Source organism: Saprolegnia parasitica (assembly GCF_000151545.1).
Source record: "Saprolegnia parasitica CBS 223.65 unplaced genomic scaffold supercont2.22, whole genome shotgun sequence".
Lineage (NCBI taxonomy): Eukaryota > Oomycota > Saprolegniomycetes > Saprolegniales > Saprolegniaceae > Saprolegnia > Saprolegnia parasitica.
The window spans coordinates 303,810-322,427 of NW_012156416.1; the positions used below are offsets into that span (position 1 = coordinate 303,810).

The 18,618-nt window shown below is 57.6% G+C and overlaps 7 protein-coding genes across 7 annotated transcripts; 3 read left to right on the forward strand and 4 right to left on the reverse strand.

The window, feature by feature from the left end:
* Positions 1-267: 267 nt before the first annotated feature.
* SPRG_06493 (hypothetical protein) lies at positions 268-2,114 on the reverse strand. Its single transcript, XM_012345310.1, has 7 exons — positions 1,458-2,114; positions 1,320-1,388; positions 1,187-1,269; positions 1,072-1,136; positions 921-1,020; positions 692-862; positions 268-638 (listed from the first exon to the last, which is right to left on the reverse strand). Exons 1-7 carry the CDS (start codon positions 2,073-2,075, stop codon positions 329-331), a joined length of 1,416 nt encoding a protein of 471 aa, XP_012200700.1. The 5' UTR covers positions 2,076-2,114; the 3' UTR covers positions 268-328.
* A 756-nt stretch (positions 2,115-2,870) lies between these two features.
* Positions 2,871-3,185, reverse strand: SPRG_20148 (hypothetical protein; the record flags this gene model as incomplete). Its single annotated transcript, XM_012345379.1, has 1 exon — positions 2,871-3,185. The coding sequence occupies one exon, from the start codon at positions 3,183-3,185 to the stop codon at positions 2,871-2,873; it is 315 nt and encodes a 104-aa protein (XP_012200769.1).
* A 405-nt stretch (positions 3,186-3,590) lies between these two features.
* Positions 3,591-6,008, forward strand: SPRG_06494 (hypothetical protein; the record flags this gene model as incomplete). The annotated part of the gene is made up of 15 exons (XM_012345311.1): positions 3,591-3,702; positions 3,748-3,846; positions 3,895-4,044; positions 4,095-4,237; positions 4,285-4,378; positions 4,431-4,594; positions 4,649-4,795; positions 4,919-4,984; positions 5,038-5,072; positions 5,125-5,208; positions 5,253-5,378; positions 5,414-5,471; positions 5,518-5,602; positions 5,649-5,732; positions 5,798-6,008. The coding sequence occupies 15 exons, from the start codon at positions 3,591-3,593 to the stop codon at positions 5,911-5,913; spliced, it is 1,563 nt and encodes a 520-aa protein (XP_012200701.1). The 3' UTR covers positions 5,914-6,008.
* On the reverse strand, positions 5,737-8,689 carry SPRG_06495 (hypothetical protein). The gene is made up of 14 exons (XM_012345312.1): positions 8,599-8,689; positions 8,443-8,549; positions 8,303-8,381; positions 8,092-8,250; positions 7,916-8,041; positions 7,574-7,865; positions 7,392-7,523; positions 7,315-7,341; positions 7,052-7,257; positions 6,592-7,005; positions 6,376-6,540; positions 6,278-6,322; positions 6,109-6,234; positions 5,737-6,061 (listed from the first exon to the last, which is right to left on the reverse strand). The coding sequence occupies exons 1-14, from the start codon at positions 8,653-8,655 to the stop codon at positions 5,918-5,920; spliced, it is 2,079 nt and encodes a 692-aa protein (XP_012200702.1). The 5' UTR covers positions 8,656-8,689; the 3' UTR covers positions 5,737-5,917.
* A 1,549-nt stretch (positions 8,690-10,238) lies between these two features.
* Positions 10,239-14,896, forward strand: SPRG_06496 (hypothetical protein; the record flags this gene model as incomplete). The annotated part of the gene is made up of 21 exons (XM_012345313.1): positions 10,239-10,462; positions 10,508-10,622; positions 10,670-10,801; positions 10,869-10,947; positions 11,000-11,111; positions 11,169-11,246; positions 11,317-11,610; positions 11,656-11,882; positions 11,943-12,019; positions 12,069-12,381; positions 12,444-12,607; positions 12,657-12,744; positions 12,790-12,879; positions 12,922-13,015; positions 13,068-13,214; positions 13,266-13,365; positions 13,414-13,645; positions 13,688-14,233; positions 14,289-14,488; positions 14,541-14,678; positions 14,735-14,896. 21 exons carry the CDS (start codon positions 10,239-10,241, stop codon positions 14,867-14,869), a joined length of 3,585 nt encoding a protein of 1,194 aa, XP_012200703.1. The 3' UTR covers positions 14,870-14,896.
* Positions 14,897-15,391: 495 nt separating this feature from the next.
* On the forward strand, positions 15,392-16,715 carry SPRG_06497 (serine/threonine-protein phosphatase 2A catalytic subunit alpha isoform; the record flags this gene model as incomplete). The annotated part of the gene is made up of 5 exons (XM_012345314.1): positions 15,392-15,739; positions 15,788-16,030; positions 16,087-16,235; positions 16,282-16,396; positions 16,447-16,715. The coding sequence occupies 5 exons, from the start codon at positions 15,392-15,394 to the stop codon at positions 16,585-16,587; spliced, it is 996 nt and encodes a 331-aa protein (XP_012200704.1). The 3' UTR covers positions 16,588-16,715.
* A 210-nt stretch (positions 16,716-16,925) lies between these two features.
* On the reverse strand, positions 16,926-18,076 carry SPRG_06498 (hypothetical protein). The gene has a single exon (XM_012345315.1). The coding sequence runs from the start codon at positions 18,035-18,037 to the stop codon at positions 16,961-16,963; it is 1,077 nt and encodes a 358-aa protein (XP_012200705.1). The 5' UTR covers positions 18,038-18,076; the 3' UTR covers positions 16,926-16,960.
* Positions 18,077-18,618: the final 542 nt, after the last annotated feature.

The following is an 18,618-nucleotide window of genomic DNA, read 5'->3' on the forward strand; positions in this document are numbered from 1 at the left end:
TTTGTTATGGAATTATTCCATTTTAGACCAATGCCTGTGCGGCAGTATGTGCCTCATAAATAAAAATCAGCCAATGTCTGTGCTCCTAGAATGAATTATAGTCAATGCCTATGCTCTATTCGACCCACATCCTACGAGGTAGTCCCCCTTCATCTTTGCCTTCGTGGTGTATATAGATATAATTGCCTGTTTCACGGGAGACGGCTCTCCCCACGCTGCTGTTTCTGTTTGCACCGCGGACGCTAGTATAGGTACCGCGTCCTTCGTGTTAATATTGTTAATATTGCAAGCAAGGAAGGACATTTGTAATGCTAGTCCTATCTATCGACTAGGCTTCGTGGGTCGCTTGAGCGTCCAGAGCCATTTGCTTCCAGTTGACGGTGAAGAGCCAGTAGATGCCGTACGCCGCGCAGACAATGTAGCCGATCGACGCACCGAGCCAGAGACCTTCAATACCCAGGCTCAACGAACTCGCCAAGTACCACCCGAGGGGCACCCCGAGAAGGAGGATGAAGAGGCAGTTGAGAATCGCACCCGTGTGCGGCTTGGCACTGCCACGAAAGACACCGAGGAGGACCATCCAAATCCCAAACACGACCTGGAACGGCGCGTTGACGAGCATGAGGTGCGCCGCGAGCCTAGCCCATTGAGGCGAATAAATATCAAGAAAAATCAAGAAAATGCGATGTACGCAAGGGTGTCAGGGTCGGTCGTGTAGGCCTGCGGGTAGACAAAGCGGACGCTGGCCATGACGATCGAGGTCAAGAGCGCCCATGACGCCGACAAGCCGACTGTCTGGAACGCAGCGACTTGGGCGCGGTGCGGGTCGTTGGCACCCAAGGCATTGCCCACCCGCACGGTGCTACATGAGGTGTGAGTCCTCCTTGACGCTTTAAACAAGAAGGATAGATGACTCGTACCTCGCAACGCCGAGACCCATGTACACCATGAAAAACACTTGGCGAAAGCCGAGGAAGATGTTGTTGGAACCGATCGCGAGGTTCGAGTGGGGCAGGAGTCCTAAGACAAGGTACATACCATTGGTACGGAGCTAGCCTACTGTTGACGCACCGGCAAGCACCGAGGTGAGCGCGACGCCAGCAAACTCCGAGACAAACATGATCCAGCCAAACAAGCTACGAATGGAATGAGGTGTCGGTCTTGTTTGTGCTAGGAAGCGGAGTACCTTAACGAGAGGAACCGAGGCAGTTGCGCAAGGGCTTCGGTGAGCTGCCAGCCGTGCCACGCCAAGTGATCTTGTTGGTACACCTAACCGTCCGTATAAGTGGTGGTACACCCCGTCTCAACGCTCTCCATACAAAGAAGGACGTCACGCCGCAGTAGGTCGCGGATGCGAGCGAGAAGGCGACGGCACTGCCCTTATAGCCCTACATACGATCGTGTTATATCATGTCCTTGATGGTGTAGCATCGAATACATGCAGAAAAGCAGCGTACCAAGGAGGTGTGGAACATGAGGCCATACGCAGCGACCGCGTTGACTAGGTTGCCAGCAACACCGGCAATCACCGCAGGGTACACGACGTTTTGGCTCTGGAGAATGCGCTTGTTGATCTCGTAGCCAAAGACGAAGGGCACGCCAAACATCATGTAGTAGAGGAGGTCGGCGGTGACCGCCGCGGTCTCGGCTGGTTGGCCGAGGAAGCCAAAGATGGATTCGGCAAAGAGGCAGAGGAGCGCCATGGGCACGCAGAGGACCGCGCTGCAGAGGACGGCGGTCTGGAGCAAGACGAGGATGTCGCTGACCGCGTGGCGGCCGTAGGCTTGGGCACACATCGCATCCAGTGCGGTGCACACACCGATCGCGAGGCTGTAGAGCAAAAGCACGTAGAAGAGGTACGCGAGCCCGTTCGAGGCGAGGAGCAGCTGGACGGTCGCGCTCTCGGACGTGAGGTGGCCCGTGTACATGGCGTTGACGCTATTCGCGACGTACTCGCAGATGGCCGTGAGCACAAGCGGTCCGGAGAGCAGCAGTACGTGGCGGAACTCGTCGCGCGCGACGTCGCTTTGCGCGTACTTGGCCAGCAGCGGCGCGGACTCGTCTCGCGAAGCCATTGCTGTTCCAAGTTTGACATGGTTGCCGCCAGAAAGGCCATCACTTGTTGAACTGCACCGGCTGTGTTTAAACGTCGTTCTACCGACGTTAAATGAAAAATCGAAGCCATTGATATGCCGCGCCGAGCTGGCAACACGTCTGCTGCGGGGCCAAGAGCGTGGACAGAGCGAGCCACGGCGCTGCATCCGCTCATAGATGGCGGACGGCGTCGATAGAATCGTGGAAGCGTTGCGGCTTGATGCTTCACGTTAGCGTTCGAGTGGCCCTCGCCACCAGTTGGGACCAACAATTCATGTAATGTTATTCCCTTGGCTTCTGGACGCTGCATCTACCGAATATAATAACAAGAAGAGCGCGCTCGGTCTGTCGTGCTCGCGAGCGAGCAGTCTCGTCCTGGATCGCGGTATGGCGTGGACAGTTCAGCAAGCTAGTTTAAACGCGTTTAAACAGATCAGGTGGTCGGCTATCCGGCGTCGTCCGGATATGAGTCAAGCCGGGACCACCACACAACCAAACGTACCACGACGAAGCGACGACCGATCGATGGGGCAGAGCCCATGGGAGATGATGATGACTGTGTGTGGAGAGATGGAGTGTGTGATGAAGGTGCTCAGGAAGCTTCTTCTGCTGCGTGTGCATCGATAGCTCTGCTGCGCCCTCGGGCAATGCGGGCTCGGTCACCGGTTGTTTTGGCGAGCAACCGTCATGGCGCTTGTTGCCCTGAATCTTGATGGCCACGCTGCAGTACGCGTGCTCATTGTAAGTGGGCAACGATATTGTATATCTCCAAGAAATTAGGTGGCGACGACCAAGCTTCCTCGTCGCCCACAAAGGCTCTTGGTACAGGGTGACGGCTGGTCCGCGACAGCGAAACTGCGCCGACCTCGCCCATGGTCGGCGACAGCATATCCGCGGCCCGCAGTACCTAGTTTCGTGGCGCCTGCGTCTGCGGATTCCCATGGATCTGGCGGCTCGCGCCACGCTGCATTTGTCTGTGACTGCCGACGCGACGTCGCAGCGGCTTCGTTTGCGAGCGCCTTTGTCCTGCCATGTGCATGATCCATACTATTATCTTTAGTAATCTGATCCCACACTCTGCCTCGAATCATGATAGCCCGTAGCCTGTAAAGTAGGAATGCAATCGCTATGTTTCTTCTTATAGGTCGACAGCCTCGCCGACGAGCGCCGGCATCCATGCCCAAGGCAACGACGGCGCCATCGACCAACGTATACAGTCACCAATCTCTCAATACAAGTGTTTATGTGTACCCTCCGCGATGTATTCTGTTTCCAGACGTCTCCATCGACTTGGATTCAATCCCGTGCTGATGTCGCCGCCGCCAGCCGCCGCTTCGCCCATGTACCATCATCCATGGGACCTCGCACGCAGCGTTGGTCTGCGCCAGCGGTGAGGACCGCTGGTTTGCGCTGACTGGCCTGCGATCTTGGATCTGCCACCACGACGCGCCACGTCATGCTTTGTAACCGTCGCCCAAGCGACCATTGAAATCGGAATGGACGCTGCCGCCACGAAGCTGCAGTGCATGTACCGGGCGCGCCTTGCGCGTCGGGCGGCCTGTGCCAAGCTGCAGACGGTCGTCCAGCGCTACTACGACGCCGACTCGGGTGCGCCCTGCTGGTGTAGTAACCACCCGCACCATCGTCTCGTAGGCATGTATTACTACTACAACGCGAGCACGCAAGCGAGCACGTGGGTCAAGCCCAAGCTGCTTGGCAGCGACGACGCACCGCTCGGCGCAGTTAGCCAAGGTCATTTGTCCGAGCTTGTGTCTCCAGCTCACAGTCGGTGGCGGCTAGACCTCGCGACAACTATCGACGAGCCCACTGCGCACGTCGGTGACGCAATTGACGCTGCGCCAACGGAAAACAACCGCGCCGAGGATGGACCACCGCCTGGACATGAGCTCGTTGCGGATCGACCGCCGACCGAGAGCGAGACACACGGCGGTGCGAGAACCGTCTTGAATGCGACGGAGCGTAAAAGGGTGCGTGTGCAGACGCGTCCGAGGTCGTGCGTACGACAGAGAAGGCCGCGACGTCAACCGACGACGAGCGCCGCAAGTCGCAGCACCTGAACGCCAGCGCTGCCAACCCGTACTCGGCGGACGAGTTGCGCATGATTGAAGAGCAGTTCCGCAAGGTACGCACGCCATGTTCTCCTCCATTGTACTACAAAAGGACATGTAGTTTGATACGGACGGCAGCGGCGAAATCAGTCTCGACGAGCTCCAAGCCATGCTGCATTCGTTTGGCGACATGGTCACCAAGGACGACATCCAGAGTTCGGCCATGCTCTCGTGTGCGATGCGAGGACAATCTGTCCATTGTCGTAGCGCTTGTGGACACGGTGGGCATTGCCAGTACCCACATCAACTTGTCGCAGTTCATGGCCATTTTGCATCACCAGCGCGAGCACGACGCGTACTGTCCGTCGATCGAGCTTGCGCTCATGTTTGGGCCCGACGAGATCGCCAACCTTCGCGCGCAATTCCAAGCCGTTTGCGATACTTCAATATATAGATAGATATGCACGGTTGAAAGGCCGTGCTAGATTGACGCGGATGCCAGCGGCGAGATTGACGAGAGCGAACTCGCAACGCTCATGAAGAACCTCGGGCAAAATCCACGCGCGATGGACCTCAAGGCCATCATCCACGAAGTGGATCGGGACGGCAACGGCACCATCAACTTCAACGAGGTATTACAGCATTCTCTCGTCCAATTTTCACGCCTTTTTAGTTTGTCATATTGTCTACAACATGCGCAATCAATCCAAGACAAGTTGTCCACTGTACGCGAACATGCCGGGTACCATCGCCAGTGCGTAGAATTCGCCGCGCTTCTGGCCCTCGGCGTGGCCAAGGGCCTTCTCACCGACCTTGGCGACGTACGACGACGATGCTCTTTTGACCACGCGCCGTATTGACAAACAAGGTCTAGGTGCTCGCCGCCACGAAGAACAAGGTGTCCATGTGGTGGTATCTGTCTCTGAAACCTATGACAATATTCTCCACGTCATGAAACCAGGAACGCCAATCGGCTGGCCGAAGAGAGGCGGCTGCGGGCCAGACGCGAGCGCGAGCTCGAACTCGAACGTCAACGCCGCGAAGCGTACGAGTCCATTGTACGAGTTGGATCTATCGTCCACTTCGTAGCGAAGCGCGCGAGCAGCAGATGTATCAAGACGAACTCGACCGTCTCGACGCGCTTGCGCGAGAGCGTCTCACCATGGTGCCTGGTCTGCGCCACGAAGTGCTTCTCGAAGGGCACGCCTTCCTGCAGTACCCTACCCATATATGACACCATGCACACGTAGCGACAAGGAAAACTACCCGAACCGCGGCCAGTACGCTCGTGTGCACTACGTTGGCGCGGTACACGCCTCGGTGCCATCCATCGTAGTATCAATGTATCGAGTAGTTTGAGAACGGCAAAGTCTTCGAGTCGTCGCGGACGCGGGGCGGGGCGCTCGAGTTCAAAGTGGGCTGTGGCCACGTCATTGAAGGTACAGGCCTCGCGTCGTGGTACGAAGACACTATGGACCTCGGTAGGGTGGGATGTGGCGCTGCTCCGCATGAGCGTCGGGGAGACTGCTCGCATCACGTGCGCGCCCAAGCTCGCGTACGGGGTCAAAGGTGTGTGAAAATGGACAAAATGCATTTAAATGGAAAAAATCAGGACTAAACGAACCACTGCCTAGGGCGGCCGCCCAAGATTCCGGGCAACGCCACGCTCGTCTTCACCATCGAACTCATCGCGATCAAGGAGAAGGTCGTTCGCAGCGGGGATGACGACGGCAGCGACGACGACAGTTGATGCTCTACGATGCAAACAACGACGACTGTTGCTGCTGCTGTTGTTGTTGTTGTTGCTGCTGCTGGCTCCAGTAGTACATGAGCGCTTGTTCTTGGAGCTTCCCGAGGCCGCCGACGCATTTCGCCAAGAAAAACACCGCCCCCGGCGACTAGGTGGTATGCTGAGCGTCTCCACGAACCATCATGCGAGACGTACATATTGCATGGCCGTCTCGAGGTTCGACGCCACGGCCGGACTGTTGCAGAGCGGAAAGTCCGAGAGCGGGCTGAAAAGCACTTGGGTCTGCGACAGGTTGTCGGTTGTCTCCTTGTAGAAGCCGACCTACGCCCATCCATCAACATGACCATTTCATGACGTGGCGTACGAGTTGCTGAAACTGATTGAAGGCAGGCAGGCCCATCTTTTGTCCCTAGTGGACAACAAGATAGTTAGCGTAGTCCCTACGAACTGAGAGGGCCATACGTGCATGTCGACTTGCATCTGCGCGAGGATCAACGAAACGTACTGCTCGTCGCTCGGCGGCGTCGAGCCTGCGAAGAGCGATGACGTCGTTGCCGCCGTCGACGTGGATGCCATGTTGAGCGTGTTGAAGGACCAGTCGGTGGCGTCCGTCTCGGTCGTTGGTGTCTACAAAGTACACGTGTCAGAAGAGGGTACACGATGGCAAGGACGGCGTACGTTCATGAGGCCGTCCATGGTAAGGTCCGTCATCATCATATCGGTGGCCTCACGCGTCTCGGGCTCCGGCTCGCGCTCCGTCTGCAGAAAGATATTCTCGGTCTTGAGGACTGCGTTGTTGTTGTTGTTGTTGTTGTTGTTGGGCAGGTTCGAAGCGGCGGCCGACGGCGTGAAGGCCTGCTGCGCCGACGATGGCGTGTACGCTTGCATGTTGTTGTAGCTCATGCTCGCGGCGTTCGTCGGCGTGTAGGCGGCGGCGGCGGCGACGGCGGCGGCTTGGTACGCGGCGGCGACCGTCGCCGGGTTGTAGGCCGCGTGCGACGGTGTGTACACCATATTGGCATGCGACGGCGTAAACTGCTGCTGCGCGTGGTGCTGCGGCGTGTAGTTGGACGGCGTGTACGGGCCATACATCTGCACATCCATCGTCGGCCTCTGGACTGCATGCAATCCATGGTACCTGGGCCTGCGGCGTCGCGCGGCGCGCCTGCTGGTGCTTGAGAAAGCCGCACGTGGGCGCGTGCTCGCCCGACTTGGTCGCGTCCGAGAAGCGCTGGCAGCTCACGCAGCGGTAGAGCGGCGCCTGGTGGTTGGTCGAGCCATCGCCGTGGATTTCATACCCGATGAGCTTCCACTCCTGCATCGTGTCGGTCCACGTCATGCGCGCTAATAGCCGACAAACGTCCGTTAGCCTCTTTTTCTACCCGACGATGGAGAGCGTACGTCGTGGCACGTTGTGGGGCGTGGCGCCTATAGAAACACGTATCAGTGTCGTGTACAACAACAAGGCAACGGCGTACGGCGCGAACCCGGCGTGTACGCATTGCTAGTTGGTGTCGCGCCGTGCGTCGGCGTCGGGATCATGCGCGGGCGCTGGCACGATGGCGACATGCCCGTCATGCCGCCCATGTTGGACGGCGACTTGAGCGAGCCTAGAATGACCGTGTCGGCTAGGAAAACAGGATGGTGGCGTCGACCGTACTCAAGCGGCGCTTGTTGCGCTTGGAGCGGATGGCGACCGGCTGCGTGTCGACAGCCGCCAAGTCCTCGTAGACGTTGGACGACTGCGGCGCAATGCGGAGGAGAAAGCAGTGGTTCTGGTGGTTCTTGGACACATCCTCGATGCGGAATTCGAGCTTGACGTGGCCGTTGGTGATGTGCGGCGGCAGGTCCGGGTACAGCTTGAGGATGCTCGCCGCCGTGTTGACGCTGGGCACGGACGCGTTGGGCACGGGCTCGCCCGAGTCGTACAGCAGCTGCAGCGTCAGCGGAATCTACAGGATGTCATGAGGATGCGGAGACGACAGTGGAGATGACACGGTACCACGCGGTCAATGACACTGTGGCCCGGCGCCGCCTGCACGTTGACTTGGACGCAGATCTTCTTGTCCTTCCCGCCCTCGTCCTTGAACCAGACGTCGGGCGGTTGCTCCGACACGACGAGTTTTTCCTAATGAGAGCGTCGCGTGAGATGCAAGAGATATAGGCATTGGCGGCTACCTTGACGATCGAGAAGGGCGACGTGAGCGTGGCCAGCGACGTACAATCCGTCGACGGCACAAAGCAGCGGAGGCACATGTTGCGCAGCACGTGCTGGAGCGAGAAGCGGAAGGTGCACGTCTCAGAGGTAAAGATGAGAGGCGTCGTCGGGTCAATCGTCTAGATGGCAGGTCATGGCATCGATGCGTCGAGATGAAGGTGTTGGGCGTACGAGATGCGACGATGTCTCGGTCGTGAGCTTCGTGTCTTCGTGCACCAGCGCCACCTGGAATGGCAGCGAGAGGCCGCCGCTGGAGATTGCCATCATCCGCATGAGCCCATTGCAGGCACAGGAAAAGGAGGTAGACGTACTCGCTTTGCTTGGGCAACAGGTCGTAGTGCTCGATCACGAGCGTGCACTCGATCGACTCGTCCACGAAGGCGAAGCGGGGCATGGGCGCCTGCGCGACGAGGACGGGCTACGCACGCAGCAGCATGAGCCATGGGCGCGAGGCTGGCTCCAAGTACCTTGCCGCCCTTGGGGGTGGTCCCGGCGCGCGTCTCGTCCATCATCGGTGCACCCATGGTCGCGATCTGGCAGTCGGCTGGAGGATGACGGAATAGACCTCCGAGATGGCCCGAGCAGTGGCATGTGGCAAACCTCTGCTGTCTGGATAGCTGGTGGAATCGCACCAATCAGCGCACGGTATAAATATGGGATACTCCCTTCTTGCACAGTTTTTCAATGTTTTGATGGAAATGTTCAAGGGGCATTTGGAATGTGTATGCTCCAAATAGCTCCTAGCGATCTCGCAATGAGGGAATGACGCGGAGACTCTCTCAAATACACGTTGCAGTCGTTGTATGGGAAGTGTGCGGCGACGCCGTCGGTAATGACCTGCGAAGCCAAAACGAACGCGACGTCACGCGCGCGACCACCCACGCGGCCCCTTCGAATCCGCCGACGACGCCGCCGAGCGACTAACTAATTATATTACTATATTGCTATGATACGTAGACGACTACGTCATCTCGGGGTGACCAATATGGCGCATTGAAACACCGCCGTGGATCCAGTGCAGCCCTTGCAAAGCTACATTCCTGAACGAGCGCTTGCTCTGTCAACTTGGACCGACCAGCTGGACGACGTTGCTGAGTACGTTAATGACGCGCAGTGACACGGCGTTGGAACCAAGCGCCGACAGGTTATTCAAACGTCGGATCGTCCGTCGCGCATCGTGGGCCCTTCAAAGGCGAGATCCTAAAGGGACGTGCGGACGTCATCCGACCTATCCACAGCGAGCGAAGCGCTCACAACCTAATGCGGAGCCTGATGCGTGCGACTGTCGACGGTGTCAGAGCTACTACGTACTTGGTGAAGCGAAGGTTGCAGTGCATGGAAGAAAAAGCAAACGGGGATCGAACCCACGTCCGAGATGCTCGCACCCAAGAGCGCTGACAAGCAGCGCCGCGATCCTAGGCCGATCAACTCGATACCAGCGTTGGATTGGCCAATTCAAAGTTCGATTTGCACCAATCCCGTGCAGTGGTACGACGCGGCGCTGCCACGTGGAATCCGCGGTGCCAGGTGCAATTGACGAAGGCGCGTGTTGACGGCCGCACGCAACGGCGGTGGCTGGCAGAACCTCAGGACATCCTCTTGGCCCGTCGTCACTGCGAATATGTAGCTGCTTGTCGGCGGTCTTGCCTTCATGTATCGCGTGGGAGCCGGGTTGTAGACGTGCGGGCGTCGGCGTCTCTGCCGCGCGGCTATGGCCCACAACCCAGGTATGCATCGTCGTTCGCTACTGCCGCACTAGCTGCGCTGCATCGTTACTTCGGTCCACCGCAAGTGTACCTACCACGTACCACATTTGATCGGCTGCCAATGTTCATGAGAGGCAGTCGACCTTGTGCTTGCGACGAGATATATGTAGACCCGATTGTGCACTGCACGCAAACGAACGAGGTACAATATTGTCTTCCTGTGCAACAGCAGCTGACGCTTCAAAAGTGCAAGATCCAAATGGCCCAATCAGCGTTCACACGCCTTCGGATTGGCTATAATTATACAGGTGGAGCCAATCCATGCGCGACAAAAAGATGGACGCCTGCGGATTGGCGCAAACTCGGACACGACGCAAGTTTCGGACGCGAACCGACGCGAGATGGCGGCGACCGCGACGGCCGCGATGCTCGTACACCGCTACATGTACGGGCTCAAGGGCAGCGTGCGCAACAACGTCGCCTTCTGCGAGGAGAACACCGTTGTCTTTCCTTGCGGCCACAACCTCGTGGTCCACAACATTGAGACGAAAGAGCAGCAGTTCATCCATGGCATCGAAGGCAACGCGGGCGGTATCACCGCCATGGCCGTCGCTTCGAGCCGCAAGTAGGCTTTCTTTTATGCATTATTGGCTCTACTTTCATGGCGTAGGTACGTGGCGGTCGCGGAGCGCAGCGAACATGGGCTCATCCACGTCTACGACCTCTCCACTCTGCGCCGGAAAAACCCTTGTCCTTTCCCGATCTCGGCTCAGACGCTTACGTACGTGATCGCGGAGCACTGGTAGTCAACTGCATCGGTCATCTCGTGTAGGTGAGCCTGGCCTTCTCGGCCGACGGCAAGTACATCATCGCGCAGGGCGGCAGCCCGAGTGGAACCTCGTGTTGTGGTCCTGGGAAAAAACCAAGTCGTCGCGACCGTGCGCTCTGTGTCGCAATACGGCAGGTACGTACTTGCAACTCTTCAATGCAATTTGGTAGGCTCACGTGGACTATTTAGTACGGTCGTCCAGGTGGACTTTAGCCCGACCGACAACAACACGATTTGTGCGAGCGGCGCCAGCACCATCAAATTCTTCAAATTGGTGGATGGTACTTTGTAGTGCATGTACCAAAAGGTACAAATATTCAATTGGTGAATTAGGTCAATTGCGCCAACAAGTCAATTCGCTGAAACGCGAGCCCGGCAATTTTCTCTGCCACACATGGCTCCCGGATGATCGACTCGTCGCCGCCGCCCTCTCGGGCGAGCTCTGGTAAACCGATTCTGCCTTTTCGAACCGAGTATTTTAATTCCATGGCGGATGCTGTAGGCTCTTTGAAAGCCTTGAATTCCGCATCGTCCTGAGCTCGTCGCCGTCGGACGGTCAATATATCTCGTCGCTTCTCGCGTACACCAAAGGTACACAAAACCTATAAATTTTGGTATGTCAATATTGTCCTCATACGACGCAATGGGAGTAGGGTTTGTGGGGGGCGGGCGGGGGGTGTCATTCGTATTTACGAGAAAAGCGACGACGCCCGCGAGCAGTACAAGCGCACCAAAAGCTTTACGATCGACGGGAGCTCGCAAATCGTTCAGAACCTCGCGATCTCCCCGAGCGAAGACATGCTCGTGTGTTCGCTCGAGAGCAACCAGCTGTACATGCTCACATTGAGCTCTACGGACATTCTCAAAGAAGACGCGATGAACTTTGAGCTTGTCTCGACGCCATTCCATCGGCCGGGCGCCAACGGCTCGTCGCACATTACGGGGTAGATGAACGGCATATGGACCATAGCACATAACTTGAGGACTAGGCTCGATGTGTGCATTCGCAAGCCGCTCATTGTCACGTGCGGTGTCGACAAGTCGGTCCGCGTTTGGAACTACAGCGACAAGTCCACCGACATTCTCAAGTTTTTTAAAGAAGAGGCGCTCGCGGTTGCGTTGCACCCGTCCGGTCTGCATGTTGTCGTCGCGTTCACAGACAAGTTGCGCATGCTCAACATCCTCATGGACGACATTCGGCCGTACCGCGAATTCCGTACACGCGACAACATATATTGTCTATCAGTTGGTGGACGCTCATGGTGGTGGTTCGTAGCGGTCAAGGCGTGCAAGGAAGTGCGCTTTAGCCACGGCGGGCAGTACTTTGCAGTCGCCAACAACAACACGATTCAAGTACGACGACATGCACAAATGGAAAATAGGACTATCGCAACATGACTAGATTTACGGCACGTACTCGGGCGAGCTCAATACGGTGCTGCGCGGCCACACGAACCAAGTCAACGCGATCGTATGGAAGCACGGCGACCGTAAGCTCGTCTCCTGCGGCTCGGACGGGTCGATCTTTCAGTGGGACGTGCGCAATGCAGTGAAAGTCGGCGACGGTCACACGCACCCGCGCTGCAACTACGCGGACATTGCACTCGCTGCCGACTCGACGCTCTTGTACGCGTCAGGCACGGACGGCACGCTCAAGGAGATCGACCTTGTGGCCGGCGCGCCGCGGGTCGAGCACGCGGCCAACTGTCTGTACGGTAAGTTGTTTTCTTATCATTTTGTACCATATTAACATGGAATGATGGACAATATTTGATAGGACCGGTCGCAATGACCACGTCTCAGCAGCTGCTCTTTGTGGGCACGATCGAACCGCGCCGACCCGGCAGTATTCGCGTCTACAAATTGCCGCTAGAGCCGGAAAGTCCGTATTTGGAGTACCAGTGCCACGACTTGCCGGTGGCGCGGCTGCGCTTGTCGCATGTAGACCCTTGTTCTCTCTACTAGAATTGTGCTGTGACAAGGAGTGTAGGACAACCAATACCTCTTTTCTGTCGGCGAAGATGGCTCGTTGTGTATTTTTGAGACCAAAGAGTCGTCGCTCAATTCGAAACTCAAAGGTACTGTTTCGAGTCCAACCCAATCCATTGACAATCGCGTATTAGGCCGCAGTGAGCGCGATAATGTCATGCAATTTGCGGAGGAAATTCTCGTGACCAAGTCCGACTTGGAGGAGAAGAACCGCATCATGCAAGGTTCGATCAGTCCTAGTTATCGACATGCGAACACGGAAGTAGAGCTCAAGGCCAAGGTCGACGAGCTCACGCTGCACAACGAGTACCAGCTCCGGCTCAAGGACATGAACTACAAGGAAAAGATTCAAGAAGTCAGGTACAAAATGTCACACCGTGCTTTCAAACTTAGTACATACTATGGAAATTAGCGATAAATTCTCATCCGAATTGACCCAAGACCGGCAGCGCTGCGGGGACCTCCAGGAGGACAAGCGTGAGATGGAGCTCGAGTACGAGTCCAAATTCCACGAGCTCGACACCAACCACCAGCGCGAGATTGACGAAATGCGACGGACGTACGTCCATTCCACAACGGACAATATTGAACTATACCTTTGGAACACTAGGTACGAAGCCAAAATCAAGGCCGAAGTCGAGCGCTACGAAGCGCTGACGCAAGAGCGCGACGAAGAGAACGCGCGCTGGGAAGAAGAGAACCAGCTATTGGTATCAACTTGAAACATGGAACCCGCTGCGCATCATGGCGTATGATAGGTTGAGAGCCACACGCAGTTCTTAGCGGAAATGACCACCGAGTACGACCACAAGGTCGAGACGGAGCAAGTCAAGCAAACGCAGCTCGGAAGCGAGAAGGAAGAGATCATGAACGAGTTTGAAGACAGCAAGAAGCAGATCGAAGAGGACGCGGATCTCGAGATTGAAGAAGTAAAAGCCAAGTACGACGCCAAGTTTCTTGAAGAGCGCGAAGCCACGCTTCGGCTCAAAGGTACTACGTCTCAACCGACCAAATGCCTCCAACTGTGTTTAGGCGAAAACGGCATTATGAAGAAGAAATTCACCGCGCTTCAAAAAGATATCGAGGACCAGAAGGAGGAAATTCGCTCGCTGCAAGAGAAAGGCCGCGAGCTCTTCGAAAACATCAAGGGCCTCGAGAAGGACATCCAAGGCCATAAGAAAGAGATTCGGGAGCGCGAAGAGACGATCCAAGACAAGGAAAAACGCATTTACGACCTCAAGAAGAAGAACCAGGAGCTCGAAAAGTTCAAGTTTGTGCTCGATTACAAGATCAAGGAGCTCAAGCGACAGATCGAGCCGCGCGAAGTCGACATCGCTGACATGAAGCTCCAGATCGAGGAAATGGACCAGGAGCTCGAGCATTACCACAAGTCGAACGACGCACTGGACTTGATGATTGGCGAGCTCACGCTCAAGATGGACGGGATGCAAAAGGACATCAACACGCAGCTCCTCGAGATCAAGACCGGTCGGTCGCTCATCAAGCAGTTCCAGTCCGACTTGCACGACTGCGCCCAGCTCCTGGACGCCAAGAAGGCGCTCAAAGCCAGTGTCATTGGTACGCGATGGCCGATAATTGGATAGAACGGTGGACAAAAGACAATATTGCGTAGGGCTCTATAAAAAGTACGAGCACGGCAAAGTGGTGGCCGACGTCGGCGGCGACCTCGACGCGCAGCAAGAGTACAACCGACAGCGCGAGTACCTGGAGAAGGAAGTCGAGAGCATGAAAAGCAAGCTCGTCAAAGGCATGAAGATGAACCACAACGAGATGATGCGCCTCAAGCGTGAGAATGCGCTCTTGACGGGCCAGGTATATCCACAATCTCGACGCCATTTCCACACGAAAGGAACCGATGGCATAGGTCAATGACCTTCGGCGCGAGTTTTACAGCGTCAAGGCAAGCCAGAGCGAAGTCAACAGTCTCCGGGCCAAGCAGCGGGACCGGCGCGTGCTCGACGAGCGCGACTCGGACCTCCGGCGCGAGTGCGACCTCCAAAAGGTTCCTCCCTTTGTATTCATGTGTGTACTGCGCCGCCTCATGCATACGGCGTCTAGTCGCAGATCCAACAGCTCAAGCAGCAGCATGCGGCGCTCGTCAAGGCGCTCGGAGGCAACCAAAGCAGCCTGCCGTCGCTCACGCGGCGCAACACGGGCGGCCTCACGAGCAAGCTGCCGCCCATCGACGCCTAAGCGCTTTGCCAATGTAGTACGTTGCAGTGTATATCGCTCGTCGTCCATGCAGCCTCCTGTTGACGACGTCCTGCCACCACCGCATCGCATCCTTGTGCATTCGTAGGCATCCTCGCCGGGCAGGCGCGCCCGGCGCGTCGTCTTTGGTCGATGCTAGCCTGCCATGTCCATTGCCAAGGTCGGTCCATGGCGCCGCCCTAGCCACCGTGGAGCCCTTGCACCCATACCATGACCATGGCTAGGTCGCGACGGCGTCGCCGGCGGCTGCCGCTTCAACGTCGGTGGTCCGCAGTAATGCTATGGAATAAAATCCAGCCTATGTATATACAAAGACCGAATCAAATTAAAGCCTGGGGATTTGAAATACGGTGGGCGCTCGGAAGGCGCGCTCATTGGCTGAAATCTTTCCATGATGCGCGGGGATTGGCCATAAAGATGCATTTGCGTGCAAAACGCAAGGTGATTGGTGCATAATGAAGCCGACGCCTTCAGTCACCAATTTGCTGCGGAGAAGGGACGACGATGGCAGCGCCGACGACGACGATCGCGGTCGACGAGCTCAACCACAAGGTCCTCGACGAGCAGATCACGCGCCTGCGCACCAACACGCCGGAAAAGGGCATGCTCTCGGAGGTCGAGGTCATCGACCTCTGCAAGAAGGCCAAGGAGATCCTCGAGAAGGAGTCGAACGTGCACGAGGTGCGCTGCCCCGTGACCATCTGCGGCGACATCCATGGCCAGTTCTACGACCTCATCGAGCTCTTCCGCATTGGCGGCCAATGCCCGGATACCAACTACCTCTTCATGGGCGACTATGTCGACCGCGGCTACTACTCGCTCGAGACCGTGACGCTGCTCGTGGCGCTCAAGGTATTCCATGTACCACCTATTCGTCGCATTTGCGTAGCGTGGCCATAGGTGCGGTACCCAACGCGCGTGACGATCCTCCGCGGCAACCACGAGTCGCGCCAGGTCACGCAGGTGTATGGCTTTTACGACGAGTGTCTCCGCAAGTTTGGCACGGCCGCGGTCTGGCTCACCTTTATGGACCTCTTTGACTACCTCCCGATGACCGCACTCGTCGAGAACAAGATCTTTTGCATGCACGGCGGCCTCTCGCCGTCGCTCGAGACGCTCGACCACGCCCGCGCCGTCGACCGCGTACGTCCATCTCGCACGACGATGACGATGATGCTGATGCGGAGGACGCTGACTAGTTTCAAGAAGTGCCCCATGAAGGGCCCATGTGCGACCTCGTGTGGTCGGACCCGGACGAGCGCGGTGGCTGGGGCATCTCGGCCCGCGGCGCTGGCTACACGTTTGGCGCCGACATCACCGAGCAGTTTACTCGCGCCAACGGCCTGAGGTAGACGCATCTATCTTCCAAAAACAGGCTGACAATGCAAACGTAGCTTTGTCGCCCGTGCCCACCAGCTCGTCATGGAGGGCTACCAGTGGATGCACCAGCGCGGCGTCGTCACCATCTTTTCGGCGCCCAACTACTGCTACCGCGTCGGCAACCAAGCCGTACGACATCGCTCGCATCCTCGGCCTCGTCGCGACGATCTTCTTCGTAGGCGCTCATGGAAGTCGACGAGATGTTTGCGCAGACGTCGGGCGAGAAGGTCTACGACGCGTGCAAATTTATCCAGTTTGACCCGGCGCCGCGCAACTTTGCGGGCTCGTCCAAGCCGCGCGCGCCCGACTACTTTCTCTAAGTCCTCATTCTCGTCTCCGTAATGACGACGACGACGACGACGCTGGCTCCACTTGAGATGACACTAGATTATTATTCTGTAGCCAATATACATCTTTTGCGATAGGACAATATTACCGGTATGCTGGGGACTGCCCTTTCTCGTAGTATACCGTTTGTGCTCATCGCATCCCCTTCTGCGACAAGCCACCGCGTCCTGATCACGTCACGCGTGCCCACCGCTGGAGACGCGCAAGGGTCGCTTTCGTCCAGAGGTTCATGGACGGGGCCCAGGCTCGCGTGCTGTAGCGACACTGCGGTCTTGTCGTCGCCGCGACTTCAATTCCCGCGACATATGTTTGCAGTTGCTAAAGCAAGGACCGTCGTGTTGCGACTTAAAGCACGAGCATCCCGTCGCCGTACGAGTACCAGAGGTACTCCTTCTCCATCGCCTCCTTGTAGATGGTGTCGAGAAGCACTTCGCGGGACCCACAAAACGCTGCCGTCAGCGTCAGCACCGACGTCTTGGGGTAGTGAAAGTTGGTGAAGAGTCCGTCGAGCACTTGAAAGGTGTAGGGGGGGTAGATGAAAATGCCGGATTCGCCCTCGAGCGGCGCAGTGGACGCGTCATCAAAGCCAGCGCCAATGGTCTCGAGCACGCGCGTGGCGGTCGTCCCCACCGCGATGACGCGGCGGCCCTCGGCGCGCGCCTTGCGGATCGATGCCCGCGTCGCGCTGCTCACGTGGTAGCGCTCGCGGTCCATGCGGTGCTGCTCGACAAACTCGCTCGCAAAGCTGCGGAAGGTGCCGTAGCCAACATGAAGCGTGACGCAGACGTGGTCGATGCCGGCGTCCGAGAGCTTCTGCAGCAAGGCCGGGTAAAAGTGCAGGCCCGCCGTTGGCGCCGCGATCGCGCCGGGTGTGCTGGCCACCGAGGTTTGGTAGGCCGCCTCGTCCTCCTTGTCGGGCACACGGGCGACGTATGGCGGCAACGGCATCTCGCCGACGCGCGCAAGGTACGTATGCAGCGGCTCGTGCGTCAGGCCAAAGAGCGTACCTGTGTGCACCTCGGGCACGCCACCGACGAGCGTGTCGACGCGGAAGGTGAGGCCATCGGGCAGCGACAGGATCGTGCCAAGCGGCAACGGCGCGCTGAGGAGCACGTCCATCGATGTGTGCTCGGCGCGGAGCGGGTCGAGGAAGAGGAGGCTGGCGCAGCCATCGACTGGCGTCGTCAAGCGGACTTGCGCCGGCACAACACGCGTATCGTTGAGCACGAGAAGGTCGCCGGGCGTGAGGAGCGATGGCAGCGCCTCGAACGTCGTGTGCTCGATGCCATGGTTGGCCTTGCGGTAGACGAGCAGCTTCTGCGAGCCAAAGGGCCGCGGGCGCTGCGCGATGCGGTCGGCCGGGATGACGAAGTCGTAGCTTGCGGCGGTCGCCATTGCTTTTCGAATGGCTACGTTGCACATCACCGCAGGTGGTGCTGTAGCGTCATCCAAGGACCACTGTGAAACTTGATAGAACGTCGACGATGGCGGTGAGGACAGAGGGTCGCAGCGAGGCCCGGGGCAGCGCCTGTATGGGCCATGACAGAGAGCACGGGTCATCGGTGGGCCATGCTTGGCGAACGAGGCTGACCGCAAGCGCCGCACCGCGGCCGTATCTTTTGCTCGGTATGGCTTATCTAAGAAGCTTGATATACGTTGCTCGTTAACTATTGGCCAATCCGAGGCAGGAAAATCGTGACTCAGGCGAGCTGCTGGGCATGTCCAGCGTACGTGCAGTGTCGCCGAGGTGTCACCAAAGAGAGGAACCCTATGGTCCACGCCGGCCTCGCGGCAGCACTGATAACACCAGGCATGGTCGTCGACCGATGCGGCCGTGGTTGTCGTCGTTGCCATTTGGGCTCACGAGACGAAGCAACCAACCAGCAAACGATCCCAGTACTGAGAAGCGATGAAACGTGCTGAAAGGACCAGGACCACACGCGAAATCGCTCTTCGAGCAGAGGCTTTGAAGTGAATGCGCTCGCAGAAAGCGACGGGGCCGG

What these genes read in the sequence shown, in the direction of transcription:
- SPRG_06493 (XM_012345310.1), bottom strand. Translation starts at nt 2,075, where the DNA reads ATGGCTTCGCGAGACGAGTCCGCGCCGCTGCTGGCCAAGTACGCGCAA. An exon ending in TCATGTTCCACACCTCCTTG is followed by an intron (nt 1,389 to 1,457) that starts GTACGCTGCTTT and finishes GATCGTATGTAG; the next exon opens with GGCTATAAGGGCAGTGCCGT. An exon ending in GCGGCGTGACGTCCTTCTTT is followed by an intron (nt 1,270 to 1,319) that starts GTATGGAGAGCG and finishes ACGGACGGTTAG; the next exon opens with GTGTACCAACAAGATCACTT.
- SPRG_06495 (XM_012345312.1), bottom strand. Translation starts at nt 8,655, where the DNA reads ATGGGTGCACCGATGATGGACGAGACGCGCGCCGGGACCACCCCCAAG. An exon ending in CCGAGACATCGTCGCATCTC is followed by an intron (nt 8,251 to 8,302) that starts GTACGCCCAACA and finishes CCTGCCATCTAG; the next exon opens with ACGATTGACCCGACGACGCC. An exon ending in TCGAGACGGCCATGCAATAT is followed by an intron (nt 6,062 to 6,108) that starts GTACGTCTCGCA and finishes CATACCACCTAG; the next exon opens with TCGCCGGGGGCGGTGTTTTT.
- SPRG_06498 (XM_012345315.1), bottom strand. Translation starts at nt 18,037, where the DNA reads ATGTGCAACGTAGCCATTCGAAAAGCAATGGCGACCGCCGCAAGCTAC.